The sequence below is a fragment of the Scophthalmus maximus genome, chromosome 16, assembly GCF_022379125.1.
Source record: "Scophthalmus maximus strain ysfricsl-2021 chromosome 16, ASM2237912v1, whole genome shotgun sequence".
NCBI classification, from domain to species: Eukaryota; Metazoa; Chordata; class Actinopteri; order Pleuronectiformes; family Scophthalmidae; genus Scophthalmus; species Scophthalmus maximus.
The window spans coordinates 17,720,001-17,744,054 of record NC_061530.1 but is presented as its reverse complement, the minus strand read 5'-3'; the positions used below and the strand labels follow the sequence as shown (position 1 = coordinate 17,744,054).

General features: G+C 48.5%; 2 protein-coding genes across 4 annotated transcripts in view; both read left to right on the top strand.

Moving 5' to 3' along the window:
* LOC118287362 (protoheme IX farnesyltransferase, mitochondrial) overlaps window positions 1-3,992 on the top strand; it is a 32,253-nt gene extending 28,261 nt beyond the window's left edge. The window contains exons 6-8 of one of the 3 annotated variants that reach the window (XR_007029818.1): window positions 788-1,020; window positions 2,661-3,743; window positions 3,847-3,992. Coding sequence is in view for 2 of the 3 variants with exons in the window: in XM_035612456.2 (XP_035468349.2) it covers window positions 788-1,020; window positions 2,661-3,097 (670 nt within the window). In the remaining variant the exon portion in view is untranslated. Of the gene's footprint in view, window positions 1-787; window positions 1,021-2,660; window positions 3,791-3,846 lie in introns of those variants that run through there. The other 2 variants (XM_035612457.2, XM_035612456.2) reach the window with 2 other exon arrangements.
* Window positions 3,993-7,124: 3,132 nt separating this feature from the next.
* Window positions 7,125-23,736, top strand: LOC118287363 (heparan sulfate glucosamine 3-O-sulfotransferase 3B1). The gene is made up of 2 exons (XM_035612458.2): window positions 7,125-8,011; window positions 22,907-23,736. The coding sequence occupies exons 1-2, from the start codon at window positions 7,422-7,424 to the stop codon at window positions 23,523-23,525; spliced, it is 1,209 nt and encodes a 402-aa protein (XP_035468351.1). The 5' UTR covers window positions 7,125-7,421; the 3' UTR covers window positions 23,526-23,736.
* The last annotated feature ends 318 nt before the right edge of the window (window positions 23,737-24,054 follow it).

Here is a 24,054-nt window from a genome sequence, read left to right as displayed (position 1 = left end):
GTGTGTGTGTGTGTGTGTGTGTGTGTGTGTGTGTGTGTGTGTGTGTGTGTGTGTGTGTGTGTGTGTGTGTGTGTGTGTGTGTGGCCACATCCGTACTAATGCGTTTTAGTTTTAAAACGGCGTTTTTGAAACTAAAACGATCTCCGTCCGCACGAGCGTTTTAGCTCCTTATCGCTATCAATCTTCGTCTCCATACTAGAAAAAACCCATGTCACGTGACCACTCACATACACTGGCCGTATGCGTGCCGGTGTTAAACAGGAAGCAGATTGTCTACTCTGTCTGCAGTTGGTTGTTGTAGTTACAGGAAATACTACGAAGGAGAAACAGTGGTGAAAAGTAAGATTTATTTTCTTGGAACGACGAAGAGGTGGAACAGTAAGTGTTAGCAACACTTTGCCTTCACCACTGATACACGCGTCGTGACTGATGAGAACCAATCAGGAAGTGAATGCGAGTGACCGTGTCTCCGCCCCTGCCGGTCCTCACTACTACAACGCTCCCCCAGAGTTTTCAAACTAATACGGGGCGAGCAGCGATTCCAAACTTCTTCGCTTTGGCCGCTCCAAAACTCCGGAGTAGTGTGGACGACAGGCGTAAACGTAGAAGCAGCAGCAGTGATGCATTTTAACACTAAAACAGAGCAGCGGGCTTGCAGCTCGAGAGAACACGTTCGACTATCACTGTCCAATCCTGTGTCTGCACAGGCCCACAAACGTTCATCGTCGTGTACTTCTTAATATAAATCATTTTGTAACCGTATATCCTCTTGTCTTCCCCGCACCAGTCCCCTCCACGCGGTGTCGTTCGCTCTGGCCTGCGGAGTCCCCGGCGTCGCCCTGCTCACGCTGGCTGTGAACCCCCTGACGGGCTTCCTCGGCGCCCTCAACATCGTCCTCTACACCTGCTGCTACACGCCGCTCAAGAGGCTCAGCATCACCAACACCTGGGTGGGGGCAGTGGTGGGCGCCATACCCCCCATCATGGGCTGGACGGCCGCCGCCGGTTGTCTGGAGCCAGGTACGAGTCACCAGCTGAGAGGATGTACAGTAGACGTCAGGTCGGCTGAGGGGGAATTATTAATTTGAGGGACGTTTATCATTTATCAAGCGAAGAAGCTAAAGATTTGCTGGACTGAGCTCCTCAAATATGTGCATTTGCTGCTTTTCTCTGTTTTAAATCATTGCAAATTCAATATCTTTGGGTTTTAAATGGACTTTCCACAATTTTCTGACATTTGATAAAACCACAAATGATCCATTAGAAGAATTATCAACAGATTAATTGACAATGATATCATGATGAATCAATATTTCCGGACCGTGTGCACATGGGCATCTGTATTCGACCACAGCCCGGGCTTATTGCCAGAGCTTCTGCACATAAGTAAAAGTTCACAAAATCATATTTATCTCTGGAGGCTGCAGGACTGGAGGCACATTCATAAATAATAAATATCAGAAGATAATCAAATCAGTCGTCAGCGAGTCATTTGGCAAGACAAACAATCAGAATAATAAGCTTCACGGTCACTGTTCAAAAGTATTTAATCTTAATTAAGAGATTTTAAATAATAAATCCCAAAATGTAATCACCTGTCACAGTCTTTTTTTTCATAGTAATTATGTTTTTTATTTCTGAACATGTTGGGTTTGACAGTAGCATAAAAAAATAGACATGATAAGTAGAAGTACAGAGACAAACATGACAACAACAAAAAACCTGCCTCTTGCCGAGACCTAACTTTAATAAAGGTTTTCATGCAAATCAGTCCATAACTTTTGAGTAATGCTGCCAATTAACAAACAAAACAAACCTAACCAGTGAAAATAATAGTTCACTCACAATCACTGTTTCCACTGTGAGTTGTTGGGTTCAATAACCTATCACGCGACATAAATCTTTATTCACACACAGGCCCAGACGCCCTGCAGTGTGTTGCTTTGAGTTTGAAATGCTCTTTATCGTCAGTGGCTTCGGACAAAAGCATCTGAGCGTTGCGTCGTGTTCGTGAACAGACGGAGACTGTGGCACTTTTGTTCAGGACACTTTAAGTGTTCTGTTATGGCAACTGTATAAAGCGTGGTTAATATTTACGGCAGTGGCCTCATTCAACATGATGTTTATTGAATTTACTGACTTTTCATCCTTTTCATCCATTAATTAAAGTTGTTCTATTCCATTCATTCAATCGCCGTGTTTACAGGAGAGACGCAGATTCCTTGGCAACTCGTCCTCGTCGTCAAAGCTTTCAAAACAATCTCGACACGAACTCGCCCTGTGAATGAACTTTGAATCCTGTCACGTTGTACACTCATTCATATAATTATTTGAGTGCGGATATTATGAGATACTTTAAACTGATATCGCTAGACAAAAAAGGAACCAGTAAAAGATGATTGATGTGAAATATTTTGTAACACAAATATTAAAAAGCCAAAGCACTTTATAAATTCGACATATTTTAGAATAAAACATCAATAACGGGAACCTTTATCCTAAAACTGTTTCATAATCCAGCATTAGGTCTAATATTCAGCCGCCGAGTGCGAAGTAAAGAAGCAGCACCTTAGCTCAGACTCTGCATCATTAATCCTCCTCCTCCTCTCCCTCCGTCCCCCCCCCCCCCCCCCCCCCCCCCCCGCCCCCTCCTCCCCCAGGTGCCTTGTTGCTGGGCGGCTTCCTGTACAGCTGGCAGTTCCCCCACTTCAACGCCCTCAGCTGGAACCTGCGGGAGGACTACTCGCGCGGCGGCTACCGCATGATGTCCGTCACCCACCCGGGCATGTGCAGGCGCGTGGCCCTTCGCCACAGCCTGGCGCTGGGCGGCCTCGCCGCCCTGGCGCCGGCGCTGGGCGTCACCACCTGGACGTTCCCCGTCGTTTCCCTGCCCATCAACCTGTACATCAGCCTGCTGGCCTTCCGCTTCTACCGCCAGGGCGACCGCGGCAGCGCCCGCAAGCTGTTCTTCTGCAGCCTGTGGCACCTGCCCATGCTGCTGCTGCTGGCGCTCACGTGCAAGAAGCCTCGCGCGGACCAGGCGGCGGACGCGGCTCCGCCCCCGGCGGCCGCGTCACCGCTCGCGCTGCAGAGCTAGCCCGTCCCCGTTAGATGCTTTTTCAGACGTGCACTGAAGTCTGGACATTTTCCTGGAATTATCCGGGGGGGGCTGCATGCGAGAATGCAAATGTTGCTCTGGACGTTTTCCGTACCTTTTCTTGCCAGTTGCCGGGTACAATTTCTGGAAATTTGCAAGTGAGAATACAGCAGGAAGAGAGCGAGTGGGCGTGTCGATGACCGTAAACAAAAACACTTTTTCCCCGTTGTTGTGAACGTGTCTGAATCTCCCGCTGCGTTCGTCACACGTGAACTCCATAAAAATGTCCGGACGCAATTTCATGTCTGAAAAGTGAAACGGCTGATTTACAGAAAACACACGGAATCTGTTTGTGATCAAATGAACGTGTGTGTGTACTGTATATATATTCTGTATTTATTGACGTACCACCACCTCTTGTGTGTTGTACAGTGTAAAAGAAATCGCTCCTGTGGATCCCACACTGTAGAAATGCAAATCAGGAGAAAAATATAAACTCATCGCACCGGATGTCTGTCGCCTGCCGCTCCACTTACACTTGGTCGTCACGACGACTCGTCGACCCCAACGGTTCATTTCAACGCGGTTTGGCCGCGTCACCAAATCAAAGAGGCGGACAGTTTGACCCCCTGCAGGAAACTCCAGGGTAAAAAAATGTTCTCTTCACAATAAACAACATAGTGATTGTCATAATCTGCCTTGGGTGTCGTCATTTACTCGCTTACTCATTTTCCACTTTAAAATATCAGGTCGGAGGTCAGAAGACGCACAGCACCCCGTTCGGGCGGAGCCGCTGATGCAAGGCTTCACACCAGCGCCATCCTTTCCGATAATGCCACCTCCGCCACCTGTCAGTCATCATGTGCCCCCCCTTCCTTCCGCCCCTGTACCCCTCGTTTTTGGTGTTTGGTTTCGTTTGCATCGCTGCACTTGAGAGAAACCGGGGGGGGGGGATTTGTCCAAGGCCGGGGAGGAGACCTGAAACGGCTCGACGTCCTCGTAAAGCGTCTGACAGGATACGGCGTTTCATATCGGGAGGGTGAAGGGGGAAGGAGGAGGAGGGAAGGAGGAAGGGGGGGTGGGGGGTGATCGAGCCACCTGTTACTGTCGGGAGATGAGAAAAAAACACACACACACACACACACACACACACACTCCTGAGCGACTGTCGTCATCCACCTCCTGGTTCTCGCTCTGCTCGTACAGGAGGTGCGGCGGCGGCGAAGACGATCTGTCATCTCGTCTCGTATGTAGATAGATTTCGTTTCTCATGCTGATGCCTGATTATATGAATTGTACGAAATAAACAAAGTACAGCGTTAGTGTGATCTGACATGTCAACCGTCTGAGGCGATAAAAAGATTCTTTATTCTTTTCTTTCTTTCTGTCTCTTTTTTCTTGCTTTCTCTCCTTTCTTTCTCTCTGTCTTTCTTGCCTGCTTTCTTCCTTTCTACCCTTTTTCTTTCTCCTTTTCTTTCTTCATCCATTCTTTTTCCTTTTCTCTCTTTTTTCTGTTTTTTTTTTCTTGCTTTATTTCTTTCTTTCTCTCCTTCCCTTTTTCTTTCTGTCTGTCTTTCTCCACGTCTTTAAAAAAGTCTTTCCTCTGTTCTTTGGAGGCCACGTGGAGACATGTTTCTATCCAGCAAATCAGGTTTGGGATTGAAAATATTTTCATATTCATGAGAAATTCTGGACTTTTTTAGTGTTTTCAGAACATTTGTTTTTTTTAGGAGAACCCAAATCAGACATAAATTATTTCTCGCGTCTGGAGGAGAAAGTATTTCTATTGACTCATGAAGCTTATAACAACTAATCACACACTTAACACAAAGTGTCCGTTGACCACTAAATCATTTTGGGCATTTCGTACTTTAGATTTATCACGATGAGGAAAAACTTCAGATAGTCTGTGTATTAGCATTACTATTATTATTTCATAACTTCTCTCAGTGCATGAAAACATGGACACGGCTTCTCTCTTTCCCAACTGCTCATTAAATCATTGATGTTATTACACACACACCAGGTGTGTGTGTGTGTGTGTGTGTGTGTGTGTGTGTGTGTGTGTGTGTGTGTGTGTGTGTGTGTGTGTGTGTGTGTGTGTGTGTGTGTGTGTGTGTGTGTGTGTGTGTGTGTGTGTGTGTGTGTGTGTGTGTGTGTGTGTGTGTGTGTGTGTGTGTGTGTGTGTGTGTATCGTATTCCAGGACTCTTCCAGTCTCAGGATGACGGATGACCTCTGGCCTCTCCTCAAAGGTTCGCTGCTGCAGAACAGAATCCAAAGAGCTGCAGTTTAATCCTGAAGCAATATTCGAGTGGAAGTACACCAGCAGTAAAAACTACAACCACGAGTCCCTGTAGGAATGAAAGACCTGAAGAAAAAAAAAAGTTACTTTGACGTCATGGAAAAAAACAATTGGGACATAAAAGCAACAAGTTCTAAAACTTCAGTGACTTTTTTCATGAGGCTATTTTTAAAATATACATCGAAAAGAAACAGATTTTTAGTTTTTAATTTGAGAGTTTGCCCCCGGCTGGAGGATGTTGTGTTGCTCTTTCGTTTGAAAACATGACAAACTCATGTCCTCACATTTTTTAAAAATAATTTTTAATGAGCGGCTGAAGATCCCAGGCTTCAGTTACAGATGTGTGTTGAGTCTCCCTCACGTGGAACATTATTTCTTTCTTATTCTTCTGATCAGCCAAATTCAAACATGATGGACTTACTCCCAATGAGCTTTTTATTCCGACGGAGGATTTGTAAGATCACTGAATCATGTCCAACAAGGAAACGTAAGAAGTTTTTGGACATGTCTTCTTGATCCACATGTTGACTGGACTTTTTATTTATTTATTTATTAATTAATTCTGGCTTTCTTTGCTCTGCATTAGGTCACGTTTTTCAGATTAAATATGCTCCGAGTTTTTTTTTTATAAGAATAATAATTTACCAAGAATATTTAATAAATGTAATATGTTAATTACTTTTGCTTTTTGCATTCTGCTAATTGGCCGCAACACTTTAGACCAAGAGGCCTCGACGTGGCAGAGTATTAACTCTATTAGAACTTTTAATATTATATCTTCGGACCGAATCGACACGGATATGGATTCAACCTGTTGAATAAGTGATTTACACTTTACACTTTTAGCTGTTTCCTTTATTTTGTAAAAAAAAAAAAAGAAAGAAAAAAAGTTAATAAAGTTAATCTATGAAGTAAAGAAACATTCAGTTTTACAAATGTCATATGTAATGGGAGCCTAAATAATTAATTAAATAAATAACAAGTAAATACTCATGATTATTAGTATGATTATAATTATTATTATTATTATTTAGGTCGATGATTCCAAATGCTTTTGTTTTTCCAGTTTTATTCGTCGGGCTGCCACGCGCACAACATTATAACTAATGTATAATTAACACAATGTTAATTTGTTACGTAAATGTAGATTGAGTCTGTTTTAACTGGTTGAGATTATTATTTATAATAGTTTTTGAGGATCCGTGACCTGCACCGGTGCCTGTTGTCCGGTGTCCAAGTGTGTTCAGGTCACATGACGAAGTGATGTTTGGGAAAAATGTTTAGGAACTTATTTCCCCTTCTTATCTTTGCAGCTGTTTGCTGAACATGTTTGATTGTTTCGTTTTTTGTTGTTGTTTAATTACTGAATAATAATCACAAGTTTTTGCACAGAAGAGCAGACACGTGAGAATGAACTTGCAGGAGGGATAAAAAAAACAAAAACGAATTCTCATGAAGAATCCACGAGAAAACATGAGAAGGTTAATTTCCCTCTTATTCTTCTTCTTTTCTCCCCAATAAGAAAAGTTTTTCCAAACTCTGCCGCGCGCACACGCGCCTCTCCGCGCTCCTCCACCGCGCCGAGCAGGGTCCCGCCCCCCTCCCTCCTGATTGGTCCTCCCCACGCGGACGCACGGCTCCACGGCCGCCTCCCTCGCAGCTCGGTTGGCCGCCGCCGCCGTCGCTCCGCGGCGCGCGTCTCTATAAGGAACCGACGCTTCCTCCGGCGGCGCTAACGAACCTGCGACGCGCCCGGAGCAGCGCAGCGGTGCGTCGGTCGCAGCTCCAACTACGTTATTCAAGCCATAACTGTGCTGAAGATTCCCTCCATGCATCTCCATCCCTGGATGTATCTTACATTATAGTGTTTGTTTAGATTTTATTTATTTAGAGGTTGTTTTTTTTTAACCCACTCCAGGAGAGCATATATGCGGACTTTTGCGCGGATTGCCGAGGTGCCACCACCGGGAGTGAGTTTGGCAACATGCGCCGCCGGGATATGATTTTCAACCGTCAGGCTTATGGAATATAGCCCGGCGTGCCACAGCCTCTGGTCGAGCACCGTGAAGAAGAAACTCGTACTGCTCAGCATCATGTTCTTACTCTGGGTGTACTTGCTGTACTCCTGCGTGGGCTACTGCTCCACGATGCCAACGCTGGCGGCGGTGGACGGTCGCCGGGGCAGGGAGACCGGCCCGGCGGCGGTGGCCAAGAGGGCGGAGGGCGGCGGGGCGGACCTGGTGTCGCGGCTGCTCGCCCAGCCGCAGCCGTGGGAGGATGTCGAGAGCGACTACGAGGAGCCGTCCATCAGGACCGCCGCGTCCCGGGACCTGCTCGATGACGAGCCGGACGCGGACAGAGCCGACGAGTGGGACGAGGTGCGCGGCGAGCAGCAGCAGCAGCAGCAGAGAGCCCCGGAGCCCAGCGCCATGTCGAGCTTCTCCAACGGCTCCGGCAGCAAGAAGCTGCCGCAGGCGATCATCATCGGCGTGAAGAAGGGAGGCACCCGCGCGCTGCTGGAGTTCCTCCGGGTGCACCCGGACATCAGGGCCGTGGGCGCGGAGCCGCACTTCTTCGACCGCAACTACGACAACGGACTCGAGTGGTACAGGTACGGAATCAATCTACTGGTTGAATGAGAGAAAATAATGTAATATAATGTGACTCGGGGACGGTGTGGATGATTTGTATTTCTTCATACGAAGTCGATTTATGGGGGCAATTGGCACCGCAGCGCTGCGGAGCAAGTCACGAGCCAACGCCGAGGGTCAAATATGTATTTTCCTTTAAAATATTTATTCTAGTGGCTCAGTCATTACAGAGGATTTTATAGGTTTCTCTATTCATGCAGCTCGCTCTATAACATTAAACTCCAAATTGGTTTTACACGGACGATCATTCTGACCTCGTTAACCAGATTTATTTTGTTTCTTATTATTTATTTTTTCATTATAGTCATTACCCAGCAGGAGATGGGAGAGTTTTATTCCAAATGGATCATATATGAAGTCGAGTTAAACACGGTGTGAGCACTTTGGGGTTGTGGCTCCAATGCTTCGCTTCGTGCGTAATTACGCACGGTGCCCATTGGCTTTCGCAGATGATGCCTTATTGATTAAATGTGTTGGGGGTTCATTTCTTACGTTTGAAACCATTTTTTTAAATTTGTTTTATTTAAATCATGTGTGTGATTCGTGTGTCACCGTGAAGCTGCTTTGGGCAGATCAGCGTGCAGGGCCCCGTTTCTGCGACGTGCACTGATCTCTGTTGGACACAGAGCAACACTGCACCTTCGCGTCTTCGTGGGTCTGTCACGTTTTTCTGTCAAGTAAAAAAAAATGTATTTAGCTTTTTCTTGCATAAAACGTTAGATATTTTTTAAAATTAAATTGAATTCACGAGGAGCAGGACTTCGCTTCCTGGTCGAGCTGAGCTGATTTCAACTTCTAACTTCAATGCACTGTGATATGAGGCGTAACGTGGATGGCACCGTTTGCACAAATCTGAGAAATACTCACAACTTTTTGGAAACCACTTTTTGGAAATTTAAAAAAAGATACAATTCTATCGTGATTTGTTTTTGTAGAACATTTAGCCTAATAGTGTTCTTGGACCCCTGAAAGGTCTGAAGGAGTGGTTCTTTTTTTTGTACCATTCTCATGTCGAAGTGCTCCGCGGGGCCTGAACGGATCAGCAGGACAAAGTGCGGATCCTGCTAAGAACAACAACAAAAAAACACTCAACAAAACCGCTTAACGTCTTCAAAAGGTCCACAAACCAACATTATCCCCCTTTTCATTAACATCACAAAGTGCTAATTTAACAAAGTGAAGGAGAAAAGTGCTGAAAGGCTCGAACAGGCCTCTGACACCCACAACCTATTAGCCAGGAACATAAAATGCAAAGTTATTAAAAGTTTTGCAGATCTCTCATTTGCTTTTTTAAAGCTTTAGTTTTTTGTGTGATAATTATATTTAAGTTATATTAGCGCTTTATTAATAGTTTTCCACAAGTAACCATATATATATATATATATATATATATATATATATATATAAATTTATTGATTGGCTTAAAATTCGCCAGTTACTTTCAGCCATTTCCTTCACATCTAACTCTATAGCATGTCCAGTCTTGTGACTCTAGTTTTACATGAAGTTTAAAAACTCACAAATGAATTTACAAAATGTGTATGGAACTGACGGATTTGTCCCAATTCTCTTATTCTGCACATATGGAAAAAAAACAGGAAGTATAAGGCCCCAACAATGTTCTACATAATGACAAAAAAAAAAAGAAGAGCCAAGTGGAGAAGAAGTGTCGGCAGCGTTCAAAAGACAGAAACAAAGATTTACTGGCGGACTTTAGGTTTTTAATCTGACATGATTTCCAACATGTATTCCCAACTTTGGACCGGGGCGATGATCTTGTGGAACCAAGTTCTACTGTTGAACTTTTTCAGCCGTGTGAAGAAGTCACGACTCCAGGTTTTCTGTTGAGAAGCGTGTGCAGTAAAGTGTCTGAAGCCAAAATCCAGTCTAGTCATATTTTCTGTCCGGTCGGTGCCCAAAAGAAGTGGCCTCCTTCACACGTCACACATACGGGAAGACAAATGGCGGAGCTTTTTTTTTTTTCTTTTGGAAGAATGTGCAGTTTTCGATATTGTTTCGCATTTCCTACTGCAGCAGGAGATGTGGAGAGCTGCTGCAGAAGGAAATGTAGGTCTCAGTTGAAACAGCTGGTGTGTGAGCAGCCGCTGTGGTGGAAGACACGAAAAAAAAAAGAGGATGAACATGGTTGAGTGTGTGTGTGTGTGTGTGTGTGTGTGTGTGTGTGTGTGTGTGTGAGAGAGAGAGAATTGAGCAACTCACCTCTCCATGTTTGTTCATTTGCACAATCTCCCTGCTGCTGCTCTGTCCAATGTTGTTATGAGCTTGCACCATGTTTGCTTCTCCCAATGGACACACGCACACGCACACACACACACACACACACACACACACTTAGAGCTGGAACTTCATCAGGCGTGGGGGAAGAGAAAGACTCGGGGGGAATCGAGTCGAAAATGAATGGAGGTGGTGAGAACAAGTGTTCTGGTGGATTTCTGATGTTTCTCTGACAGTTTTTATTTGTGCCAAAAGACAAACACATGATTCACGCTTTTGACCGATGGGGGGGGGGGGAGGGTCCTTGATTCAGGAGGTGCCCATTTTCATTGTGAGGTCATGCATGACACGCACACACACCCACACACCCACACCCACACACACACACACAGGCCAGTGTGACTGAATGTGTGCGGTGAGAGTGCGACCGGTCTTATCTGCTCTTTGACTGTACTTATCTTGAGCGCATACATTTTAACGTTAAAATGAATGTTAACGTTAAATTCCTGAAAAGATAAATCACCCACCTACAGACCAGGGTCGGCAGTGTGAGAATTTTCTTCATTTGCCAACATGTGGCATTAAAATTGACTTGCACTTTTAAAACCGTGGCTACAAACCGGAGGAGAACGCCAGAGAAGATAAAGGAGGAAGAAACAAAATCACTGATTCTGAGTTCAGCAGCTGCAAAATAAGAATATTGAAATAACACATCACTCAGGCACGAGACGTGTTTTTGTCAAATGATTTTTTTTCTACTCCTCTGAGCTCCTGGCCGACTCGCCGCCCTCGCCTCGTCCCGTCTGTCAGTCTGTGGTGCATGTCGCTCTCTTCATATTCCATTTAGCCCTATTGGCTATGAAGGGGCTTTGATATGTAATTACTGTAGTGGTGGTTTTGCTGTCGTGTCGTGTCGCGGGCGCCGGCCTCGGCTCGGCCGGTCCCGGCAGTGTTGACGACCGTTGCTCCTCCCTTGGATTCCCTTCGGAGTCAAAACAGGAAGCTTAGGAACATGTTGAGGGGGGAGTTTAGGGGCCAAGATGAAGTTTGTTCTAACTGTCGACCTCTGCGCAAGGACAGTCGTGAGGTCAAGTGCCACACGAGAAAAAAAAATAGAACAAGCGGAGCATTGTTGGGAGAAAAAAAAAGGAATTGAATAAACACGTTCCGATATCAGACTTAGGATGTTTGCCTTTCTGCCCTTTGAAAGCCCGTTATCTGAGGAGTGGTCCACCCCCACTGCTATGGTTCCTGAGCCGGAGTCAGGCTGCTGCTCCCGGGCCATGTCGGGGGGGGGTTCTGGTTGGACGCACGTTCCTTTTATCTGCTCGCCACAGGGGCGCTCCCCATTTCCACGCAGGTGACCCCTCCACTCTCTGCTGCCACTGACCTCGCCCTCCTTCCTTCCTTCCTCTCGACGGCAGAAAGAAGAGGCCACCTGGTTCTATAGGGCGCCAGTGAACGGCATCGGACCGACTAAACGCCTGGTGCTGCTGTTTGAGTACAAGGGAGAGTTGGGGGGGGTGTTGTTGTGTCGAGAGCCAGCCAGGTGTGGAAAAAAAGTGTTTTGGTTGTGACAGGCTCAGCTGGGAAGTCGCCAATCTTTTTTTTTTTGCCATCAAACGCTCAGACCGGTCTCCGCCAACGTGGCCGTGGCCCCGGCCTCCTCTGGGAGGGAGCCGGTATCGATTGGTCAGGCCTGACTGGAGGTAATGTGGAGCGATGGGTTAAGGGGCCTCCCTCCGGGGTCAGACCAACGTCTGCTCGCCGACGGGATCTGTGTGTTGACCATCTGCAAGAGACACAAGCCCCACTGGGGGCTTCGCAGCGGAAGACAAAACAACAGTTGCGACAGGAGAGTTTTTTAAGACTAAATGAGGATAATCTTTTTTTGGTTCCGTTTTTGCATGTCACCGAGCGGCGCCGACACTTTTTTAAGTGGCTCTAGCTCGGTTCAAGCTCTGGAGAGGGGGCGACGTTGAGTTCGGATGATTAGATACCTTGGCGCGCCGGTTGTTCCCTGATTCCTGGAACTCCGCGGAGTCCTCGGGGGGACTGAGCGCCCGGCCGGCCAACCGTACAGCTGACAGCAGGTTCACATCCTCCGCGTAAATCCTCAGCTGCAGCGGCCAACATAAGAACTGTGCCTCTGTGTTGGCTAAACTCCCCTCCCCTCCCCTCCCCTCCCTCCCAGTTCCTCCTCCAGACATCATCCTCAAATCCCTCCCGTATGGAACCGCTTCGCTCCGTTCTCCAGCTGTGCACTCGCGCCACAGTGTCACATGTCGCGCTCGGGTCGTCCAATCCTGGGGGCTTGGGAGCTTTTTTTCCGCTTGCAGGCCTCGCTGGCCACGAGAGAAGCCTTTTGGTCAGCGCAGGGGGACGGAAGCCCCGCTCGCCCTGCTGCCTAAGCTGGCATGCCCCCCCCCCCCCCCCCCCCCCCCCCCCCCCCCGTCTGAGAATAGAGAGCAACCAAGGGGTGGACAAAACAGTGAAAAGGCGGCTTTCATCCGCAAATTACGAGCGGTTAATTGTGAAAGGGGGAGACCCGTGAATAGGGGAGTGGCCGTGCCGCGCTGTAGCGGCCTGCCCCCCCCCCCCACATACCCCTCCTGACGGAGTCCAGTGAACACTACCCCACAGCAGCGAAGACAATATGGCTGCCAAGGACAGGAACCTCCTGCTGGAGCCGAGGACAGAAGCCACGGGCTTCACGGGAGCTCGCTGTCAAACATTCACACACACACACACACACACACACACACACACACACACACACGCACACACACTCTCCTGAATTCACACGTCCGATGCAAAACAGAGAAACTCACAGACGTTGCCCGATGAACAGGATTTGGAGGAAAGTAGGGAAGCGCAGGACGGAGAAACCCTCCTTCTGTGCAACCCATCTTTTTTAACAAGGTGATAATTTGATGTTACACATGTCAGGAACACAAACCAGACGTCCTCCCTCCGGAATTAATGGTCATTCATCGGCGCTAAACAAACACTCCTAGGCGTATTTAACTCCCCCGGAGGCTCGGCAGAAACAAACACCACCGAATTATGACTCGTCCTTTGTGAGTCATTCGACCGTTACTCGTGTTAAATATAGTCGGGGCAACTCCTGACTGCTGGGGGGGGGGGGGGGGATGTCGTTGTGGAGGAGGAGGAGGAGGAGGAGGAGGAGAAAGTGATGACAGTAAAACCTGTAAAGCCTCACTTGTCCCAGGTATTAAGTCCCAGAGGTAGCCATTAAGAGTGCCGGGAGTGTGCCTGCCTCTGGGAGAGAGGAGGACACACACACTCACACACACACACACACACACACACACACACACACTCTAACACTCACACACACTCTAACACTCACACACACTCACACACACTCACACTCACACACACACTCACACACACACACACACTCTAACACTCACACACACTCTAACACTCACACACACACACTCACACACACACTCACACACTGAAGGAAAGAGGGAGAGCGACGCGAGGTCTCCCGAGGTTTCCGTGAGCCTGGCGGTAAAAAGAGCAGAGCTCATTAGAAGCTGCTCGACACTCGTCGCTCTCGCTCTCTCGCTTTCTCTCTCTCCATTCAGACGTTCTCCCTGGGCGTCCGGCCCCCCCCCCCACCCTCGCGAGGACACTCCGGCTCAACTCCGAGATCCAGCTCCTGGAGGAGCACCGACTCAATTCAACTCCAATTACTTTCCACCGTGTGCGGGTTTTGTCTTCTCTCTCTCTCTCTCTCTCGCTCGCTCGTTTAACAGAATGAAATCAGCAGGCGAGTCCCGGAAACTGCGCTCTGTATCTTCGGAGGCAGGAAAAAACGACTTTTTGACATTTAACAAGACAGCAAAAATATGGAACGAGGCGGAGTTAAGTTCGAAAAGTTGGGTTTGTGGGTAAAATGTTCCGATGCCCATTGGATGATACCGAGCACCGATCCGAGCTTTTATCCGAGCACCCGAGCGTTTGGAAAAACAAGAACTCATATTGCGTATTGTAACCCGGGGTCGCGTAGCACCAACTTCTGGGCATATGCAGTCTCTGTGCCCCCCCCCCCCCCCGCAGCTATGATGCTGATTATGATTATGATTATTATTATCCGTTGTGGATCCAGGAAAAATGTTCCGTCTTCGTGTCTTTTTGAATGAACAGACGCACGTGCCCTTTGGTTCTGGTCAGAATAAAGACATTTTGAGGATTGTGGAGGTCTGGTGGAGGCGTCCGCTCTGGAGAAAGTACTGAGCAGAAAACCCCGGTGGATATCTTGAGAAAATAACCCCCCAAAGAACTGTTTAGCTGTGTTGTAAGATTTTGTGAAAACAAACATCCTCTGAAGTCTCCAGGCCAAGATCTGACATGTACAACACTCTGGCATTTCTCAAATATCTTTTTGTGTGTGTGTGTGTGTGTGTGTGTGTGTGTGTGTGTGTGTGTGTGTGTGTGTGTGCGTGTGTGTGCCTGCGTTCCATTTTCTGTCGACTCCCTTCACAAAAAAAAAATAGCTTGTCTTCCTGGCACAGAGTTAAAGCAGATCCCGTTTCTCTTCATAACCAAGTGGCCTTACTGATGGAGATACAGCGCAGGGGTGAAAACATTTGTCATCGTGCCGCGCAACCGTCACCGGACTGAAATAACGAACCCCCCCCCCTCGAAACCTCCAGCTCCGACGTCTGCTGCTTTTGTCAGGGCCTCGCTGCAGAACTTGTTGTTCTCAACAGGCAATTATCTCGTCTTCAGGGCGGCTCGGAGACATTGCAGAGGACAACATCCAGGCACGAATCCAAAGAAAACTGTAAAAAAAAAAAAAAAAAAGGACCGCCTCGGGATCGACGCGGCTGCAGCAGGTTCATTGTGACGACCGGAGTTATCGTGGCTCATTTGAGCTAATGACACGTGAGCTCAGGGGAGGCAGGCCCCGCCCCTCAGGAGTTTGTAAACCATTAACCTGCAACAACGGCGGCAGTGTGCGGGAACAGAGGCTGAATTACGGCCACGGGAAGATGTTTTTTTTGCTGAGTGACAATCGGTCGAGAGGAAACCCGCTCTTTCTTTCACTCTCTCTCTCTCGCACACACACTTTGTAGTTCACCTGTCTTCAAAAAAAGGTGTGCAGGCAGTTACGCACGACTAAGCCGACTCGGGCGGGATGCAAAGCAGCTCCCTCTCCTTGTTTCGTGTGTGTGTGTGTGTGTGTGTGTGTGTGTGTGTGTGTGTGACTGTCTCTGCATCCAGGGAGTGGGGGGCGGTGGCAGCATGTATGTTCTCCTCCAGTCTGTTTCATCTTTTATTCATCTTTCGCTGTAGATAGATCAAGAAGTCGTGTGTCTCTTGGTGCATGTCAAGTGTCAGGAAATCAGTCAGAATGGCTGATTCAGCCGGCACACACACACACACACACACACACACACACACACACACACACACACACACACACACACTCACTCGCTCACACACACAAGCCTTCACCTGTAACACCTCCATCTTGGCTCGGGCCTGTTGTTATTTTTTATTTATTTATTCTCATTTTTTTTCTTGCCCTTTCACGGTCCGTCGGTTTATGTGGTCCGAGCCGTCAGCCGCCCCACGCCCTGATAGACTTCTGATGGAGCGGGCGGAATGTGTGGCCAAGCTCCGCGCTGACACCCTCTCAGCAAACACACCCAGAGCAAACACGCTGATTAGTGAGGATTACTAGCGCTAAGCAAATTCTGGGTGATATCACGCCGAGCGCGAGTGTGTGTGTGTGTGTGTGTGTGTGGCTCACAGGGTGACCAGGCCCCGATCGCTGTGGCCGGTGTCAGGTGACTCATCTGCGTGCCGGTGAGACGTTGGATCTCTCGCCCTCTTTAAGGTCCAGAGGAGTGAAGCTTCTTGGCTTCGAAAGCCTGTAGAAGAAGAACGAGAAGAAGAAGAAGAAGAAGAAGGAAAAAAAAACAAACTGCTTCTCCAGACAGGCTGTTGCACATTCATGAGAGGAAGGGAGGAGGTATTTTCTGCGCTCTGCCCTCCACCATTCCTTTCACCAACTCCTCTGTTTTATTTATACCACATGGCGGGCTCCCTCGCTCCGCTTCAGGGTTATTAACACTCGGTAATTCCAGGCAGTCGTCTATGGCCGCAAGCCCGACGTGGTTCCAGGCCCCCCGAAAAAAAGAAGAAAAAAACCCCCCTCATGGCTCCACACATTCCGAAAGTGCCAATATCGCAACAAATACACTTAAACACAGATTTTTTTTTCTCCCCCTGGCGAGGGGTAAAATGATAGTTGCTTATCGAAAATTGGATAATTTGCGGCAATCGTCACGCCTCCGCGAGGCCGGCCCATCACAAAGCGACCGCAAACGGTCCGAGAGCCGAGCGCCTCGGCCTCGCTCGCATATTTTCACAACGTAACAGGGGGGGGGGGGGGGCGCTGTGGCTGGGCGTAAGATGTTGTTGGGGTGTCTGACATGTAGTCCATGACATTATACGCGGCGGTTAGTTTTTCTATTTATTTATTCTACTTCACTGGTGTCTGATGTTGCCTCCAAAACCATGCTGGGTATGCGCCCGAAAACCATTCGGGATGGTCTGCGACCGCAAGGCCCGACTCCCCCTCTCTCTCTCTCCCTCCTTCTGTCTTTTCCTCACATTCTCTCTGTCACTCACTCTCCCTTTCTCCTACACTCCATCTCGACGAAGCCTCGCACTCCCCGATTCCAGTGGAACATGATGAATGGGCTGGGTGGCGTTTGGTCGGGCTAGCCGTTTTGTTTTTCACGGAGGGTCAGCGGATTCCCAGGCCGCTCTGACATCGTGCAACTTGACTTCGACGGAGCGCAAGGGTCTCGGGAGCTGCATTTATCAACCCGGAGCCGGACTCCGGCGCTCCAGAGTTCGGGTGTCAAAGTGTCAGCGAGCGAGAAAACGAGAAAACAAAGACTCCTATCAGTCCGGCCCGCTCGGCCAAGAGTATGTCGCTCCGGAAAACTGTGTCCCTTTTCCGTAGAATTTGATTAGATGTTTTAATTAGATACTGTGACACAAAAGTCCATACGTGGGGTTTTATTTTTCCAATCGTGCAGAGACTTTTGAGGCTGCTGACCCCTTCAAAGCAAACGGTGCCCACTCAGCAGACAAATCTCAGAGTGATATTCCCGTTTCCTAAGCAGGTACAAGTGTTTCACATTAAAAGACACATTAAAGTGTCACAACCCCTGAAGCTTCATCTCTGACTCAACACCCAAAGTGGGGAAACCATCGGTCAAGGCCGACTTCCGCAACCTGCAAATATTTGCTCGTTTGAGTCAATGAGGAGATTCAAGCCTCTTTTTTAGAAATGTATTAATCTCCTTTGAGCTGGAGAATCTCCCCTTCATTCCCAATTGAACGTAGCGTTCTTAGGGGTGTAGATTGTCGGACATGCATCAGTGTCAGACTTCTGATCCTCCCTCTCCTGACCTGCTTTCCTTACGAGGACAATGAACTCATATGGCGCCGCTAAAAATCCCAAATTTAGATGAGGACACCTCCATCGACTCAGGAACCAGGGTAACATACGGTATCTAGTCAAACAACAGAGGTCTAGTAGTAAGGTCTATTCCACACTGACAACAGCGTTCCCCGTAATCTAGCTTTGGGAATGTTGCTCTCCTCTTTCTTAGCTGCATGATATGCACCATCCCATGCAGGGGAGGCCCCCGCCGACCCGAGGTCTGAGCGTGTGATACTGGGGCAGCCTGCATTATTAATCTTTTTTCAGCAGACAGAGGATTCAGAGATGGGCTTCCACTCAGCCACCCTCTCCCGAGTTTTCCAGTGGCACCGTTGATCAGTGGAGCCCGTTTAACTCGAGGCCTCGGTCTCGGGAGATGCGACCGGCGGTTCCGGGCTGTTGAAGCTGCAGCGTCGCCGTGACGTTATGAGAAAAGTGTGAAAGATGCGCCGGGCGCAGACCTCGCCCTTCGGCATGCACTCCTGCGAGAGCTCAGCGTTAAGCAGGGATCCCTGGCTCGTCTCAACCCCGGGAAATGAACTGTCGGGGAGCTCGAAGTGGCCACATGCTAACACCTGCACTCGAAGGGGAGACCCGGGCCGGTTAACTCCCGCGACTGCAGCCGGAGCTCTTCTCTCCCGCTCTGCAACTGCGCCGTAAAAACCCCATCGTCTTTATTCTTTTAATTTACAGCCAAAAGCCAAATGCTCTGTGGTTAGACATAATGTCAGGGCTCCAGGCTCGACGGAGTGTATTTCAAAATGTCTGGCTTCTGTGTGGCGCTCGAACCGCGCTACTTTGAAAATATTCAGTGAGTGTGTGGTGTGTGTGTGTGCGTGCGTGCACATCACATAAATACAGTATGTTGCTCACTACCGATCCATTTCGTGGCATGTGGGCTTCTCCTGCAGTGAGCCGAGAGCTTTCAAAGGGGAACGTGTAATGAACACGCTGCTTTTACTCAACGATGACTCATCCGTGAATTCATGCAATGGACCTCTCTGCGTCTTATCATCGCCCAGTTTCTAGAAACGTCCGGAAGGGGATCGTGTATTGTCTTCTGAAACACAGAGTGCATGGAAACACTCGGCTCCTCAAATTTACTATACGTTGGGAGCTCGAGATCCGTATCATCAAAACAAAAGGGAATAAAGATGTTTCTTTGTATTTCCCCCTAAAGAAAAAAAAAGAAAAAACTGCTTCTGCGTCCAGCAGCACGTCGGTTCATGTGAAGGGGGCTCGGGCAAGAGGCCCTCGGAAAAGAAAGGGCGCCTTTCACCGCTCCATCCCTCACTCGCCCGCTCCTCCTTTATTTCCACTTGTGAAGTGTCACTTTGCTATCGCTCCTCCAGGCTTGATTGCCGGGGGGGTGGGGGTGGGGGGGTCAGAGGAACTTAAGGGATCAATGGGCCGGGGAACAGGGGTGGAGACCGTGGAGTGCTTTAACTGTGAGGAAGTGAGTTGCTGATAGCGGACGTCTTGTGTGACTTTTCCCTGAAGAGCTTATTTTGGTTTGATTTTCGGCCCCAGACAGGTTCATTCATCCTCTACTCAAGAGCTACTCGGAGCGCCGTGGAGTGTTTGTTGTTGTTTCAGGTGGCGTTACCTCCCGCGGGGAGATAACACTCGCTCCAGGGTTCCTCGAACAACCCCGGAGAGTAACGCTGCACCCTCTCCCGTCAGAGGTGGATACAAAACGCCACCTCTGATTTGTCTGTATTCAAATAAACACAAAAAGACAACCTCATTTGACATTCAAATGCGTCCAACATCCAGACACGTGAGACAATTGAAAAACCTTTCGTGTCAAACGGAAAATCGACAGCCTAAATAGCTTTTTGAAATTCATTTTTTTCTCCTTTTGTCCATGAGCCAACCAGTCGTTCTCGTCGGGGATGCTCTGCGACGAGGACGGCTCGGCGGCAGCCCGTTATCATCAAATCAAACGTGACAGGAGCATCAGACAGAAATAACCCCCCCCTTCTTTTTTCTTCCTGCCATTTATCTCCAGCGGGACGAGAGGGCTCTTTAAAAACCGCAGGCCAAAGGGCCACCGTTTGATGCCATCATGTGAGGGGGGGGGGGGGGTCTCTGCTTTGTGTCTTATCAGGGTTTTTGGCATGTGTCGGGAAATATTCTCAATGGACAAAGGAAGAAACGGAGACGGGGGGCGAAAAATCAAAGTGCACAGATACATATTCCGTCATTTCCATTTGAGGTCAAGTTAGTTATTTAGTTGTTTTCCTTTACCGTTGCAGCGTCTCACGGATGAATGTCTGCCGAGGTCCTCGGTATCCACGGGGGATGGGGGCGAATGTTTACAGGGGCGATCTTGGCACACGTTCCTCAGAAGGAGCTCTCCAACGGGCCTCTCTCACTTGAGTTGGAGAGGGACGGAGAAGTGCTCCACTCAGGAGCCTCCTCCGTCCTCCCTCTGCCCCCCCCCCCCCCCCCCCCTGCCCTGACCACTGCCCCGCTCACCCCGGCGCTCGGGGGACAATGGCTCACTTTCAAAGAGGAGCGGGGAAAAAAGAGGAGGCCGGTGTCACAGAGTTGCCTGTTTGCTGCAGAATCTTTAAAAGCAGCACCTCATAAATCAAAAAGGGAGCATAATGGCCATTGTTCCCTCCAAGAGCCACTTGTCCCACTAACATTCCCCTTCCACTCCTCCCTTTTTCTCTCTTCCCTCTCTTTTCTCTCCTTTGGCAAGGTCTGAAGTTGCGATTTTTTTTTAGTTTTTATTAGCGAGGGCCCTTTTTTTTTTAAGCAGTTGTGGTCCTTTTTTTTGTCATTCCTCCTCGCCGTCCGACCGTCACCCCCTCGTTTTTTACACGCCCGCAAAACCCCCAAAAATAAGGATTCCATGAGCTGGGATCAGCATAATCTATCACTATGCACATTGTAACTCGCGGCCTCCTCCCTATCGCCATGCTCCATTGTCATGTTGAAATCGGATTAGACGGGAAGCCATTTGCCTCCTCTGTGACGGGCCCCGGACCCTTTGTGCACGTTTAGCAAAAGGAGTGACAAAAAAATAAAAAAATAAACGCTCGCGGGCCGCGTCGCCATTGTGCGTCGCTAAAAACGAGTTTCAAGTCGGGCGCGTTTGGTCTGTGTGTCTCCTCGAGGAGATGCTGAGTAAACAGTCTGAAATAGTGGCGGACGATGTGTTGTTGTTTGCGTTTTCACGTCCGCAGACGCGCTCCGCTGGCAGCGAGGTCTGTCGCGCTCTCGCATAAAAAAACCACAAACACGCTGCTGTATCTGTTTTGATTTCAACTGGCTTATTAATGAGGTTTTTTTTGGACACGGCCTCTCCTTCTCGTCTACTCCATTCAAGCCGCTGACGTGCGAGCAATCAAGAAGATTATTATCATAATTAGATCACTGGCGCTGCATTAGGATTACTGCAAAAATCTGCCAAACACCATTTCCACGAGGCATTTAATCGGTTACCTTAACGTCAGGGCATATTTTTCTTCTTTCCCCCCATCGCCATTCCCTTCCTCTCCCTCTCTCTCTCTCTCGCACACTAATATGTGCATTGATGGAGAGACGGTGTAACATGAATTAGCCATGAGCAGGATGGACATGAACTAGATTCTGGCTTCTAAGAGTAAACAGTATTTCCGAGGAGCCGGGGGGAAAGATCGAGTTTTTCAGACCTCCGAGGGGCACAGAATGGGTCTGACGTTGTACTTTCGACGTCTTTTACCTTTATCAGTGCGTAAATACTCTTCCTGGGATTACACAGTCTTTTGAATGGGATCTGCTACAATGGAACTGTCTGCACAATGGTGTGTATCCGTGCTCGGGCCTTGAACAACAAAAGGTTACGGTTTTAGGCTTCAACGGGCCGACGTGAGTGTTATCTGTGAGAGCGGGTTCCACCCTGATAGACCTCGGTTATCTCTGCCTTCCATTGTCTTTTTCCTCCTTTTAGTGCATTTAACTGCGTGTTTGTTCGTCACGTTCAGTTCTCCTTGAGCGTCAGTAGTCATCTTCTACCGTCTCAAGGTAGAATGAAAACAGTTTTAGCTGTTGTAGCCTCCGTGTTCCACAATCCCCCTCCCTCCCTCCCATGTCCGTCCAGCACCAGAAAACAAATTCGATCCCGTGTTCCTCACACACACTGGCTCGCTTTTCTTTCCCGACGCCGGAGGCCAGCGAGGGAAAAGGGATCCATGTTCCCGATGTCAGTCAAAACCGCTCTTATCGCCTGCACGATAATCTTCTCGACTCTTGCGGTCGGCCACCAATTTTGAAACCCAACGCCCGAGAGAGTGGAGCGCATTTACTTTTCTCCTTCAAAAACCCATTTGTTCTCGAGTGCGTTCTTGATTATACGTCTGCGTGTAACATGTATCTGCGTGAGGAACCGTCGGCCAACCCTCACCCCGACAAAAAAAACAAACCCCACACTCTCGTCAGAAAAAAGAGTCCCTCCCTGAAGCGTCGTCTTTTAGCACTTTTGAGTATTTGCAGATCGGGTGGATGGGGAGGGAGGGAGGGTGGGGCACCGTGGCACAGCGAGGCTGAGTCAGCGAGGCGGACCGACTGGGGTTTCTTTTTTCTTTTTCATATAAGGAGGGAGGGGGATTTTGATTAGGTCTGACCACTTTGGAACATTACACCCAGCAGTGAGATTCATGAAAAGATGAGCTCAGGGAAGATTTGTCAGATAATAGGATTCACACTTGCTGAGAGCCAACCACCTCCCCAAATAAAAATTTAAATGATTAAACATCTACAAATAGAAGAAGGGGGGATTCGTGAGTCTGAGGAGGGAAAACCCAGCTCCTAATTCCTAATACGGTTAAAATTAAGGACTGCTCGTGTTCCTGTAAATGTCCCCCCCCCTCTCGTGTTGGATTGTGCTGTAAATAAGGGTTTTCTGTCGGAGGTGCGCTATCTCGTGAGCGAGCGAGCTTGTTGATGTTGGAGAGCTGCCCGCGCTAATAGGGGTTTCAAGTCCTATAATAGGGCTAAATACAGCCAGTGAGTCAATGATTACAGAACACAGCACACTCCGTCGGCTCGGCTTGATTTCGTTACGTAAGACGTATAGCTCCACCTCATCCTGCCTCGCTAACCTGATTTTTTTTCGTTCTTTCTGCAGGGAGCTGATGCCCAAGACGCTGGAGGGCCAGATCACCATGGAGAAAACCCCCAGCTACTTTGTGACCAGAGAGGCTCCGGCGCGGATCGCCGCCATGTCCCGGGACACCAAGCTGATCGTGGTGGTGAGGGACCCCGTCACCAGGGCCATCTCCGACTACACGCAGACGCTGTCCAAGAAGCCCGACATTCCCTCCTTCGAGAGCCTCACCTTCAAAAACAGGACTACGGGGCTCATCGACACCTCGTGGAGCGCCGTGCAGATCGGCATCTACGCCAAGCACCTGGACAACTGGCTGCAGTACTTCCCCATGGACCAGATCCTGTTCGTGAGCGGCGAGCGGCTGATCAGCGACCCGGCCGGAGAGCTGGGCCGCGTGCAGGACTTCCTGGGGCTCAAGCGGATCATCACGGACAAACACTTTTACTTCAACCAGACCAAGGGCTTCCCTTGCCTCAAGAAGGCCGAGGGCAGCAGCAAGCCCCACTGCCTGGGGAAGACCAAAGGCCGCACCCACCCGAACATTGACCCCGAGGTGGTGCAGCGGCTGCGGGACTTCTACCGGCCCTTCAACATGAAGTTCTACCAGATGACGGGACACAACTTTGGTTGGGATTGATGTGAAGGTTTTTTTTTACGAGAGACATTATTATAATTTTTGGTTTTCTTCCTCCTCCTTTGTAATTCAACGGCAAGATGTGGAAATATTGCTATATATATGTAAAATGTACAGAAAATCTATTTTATAATAATTTATTTTTATTTCTAAGCAATTAATTCACTAAGCTGCCTAACCATATTTTTGTACATAAACATCTGACCCACATCTGACCCACGTTTTTGTTTTTTAACATTCCTCATCTTAAATGTTTTTTTTTTTTTTTTTTCGCTTTCTCTGGCTCCTCCCCTCGTGGTCGTGTCAAACTCAGCGGATTTACCGGAGAAACTGGGGCGAGGACACGTGTAAAAAAGAAAAAAAACCCCACCACATTACGGGTACAGAGTGGAGAAGCGTCCTCATTTATATATGCATCAGAACTTTACCTTTGTCTCTTTCCAGCCCTGTCATCCCGAGTGTGATTCACTAAAAATACCGAACCTCCACTCCCACATCTCCTGCAGCTTTCCGCCTAGTAACAGGTCGATCA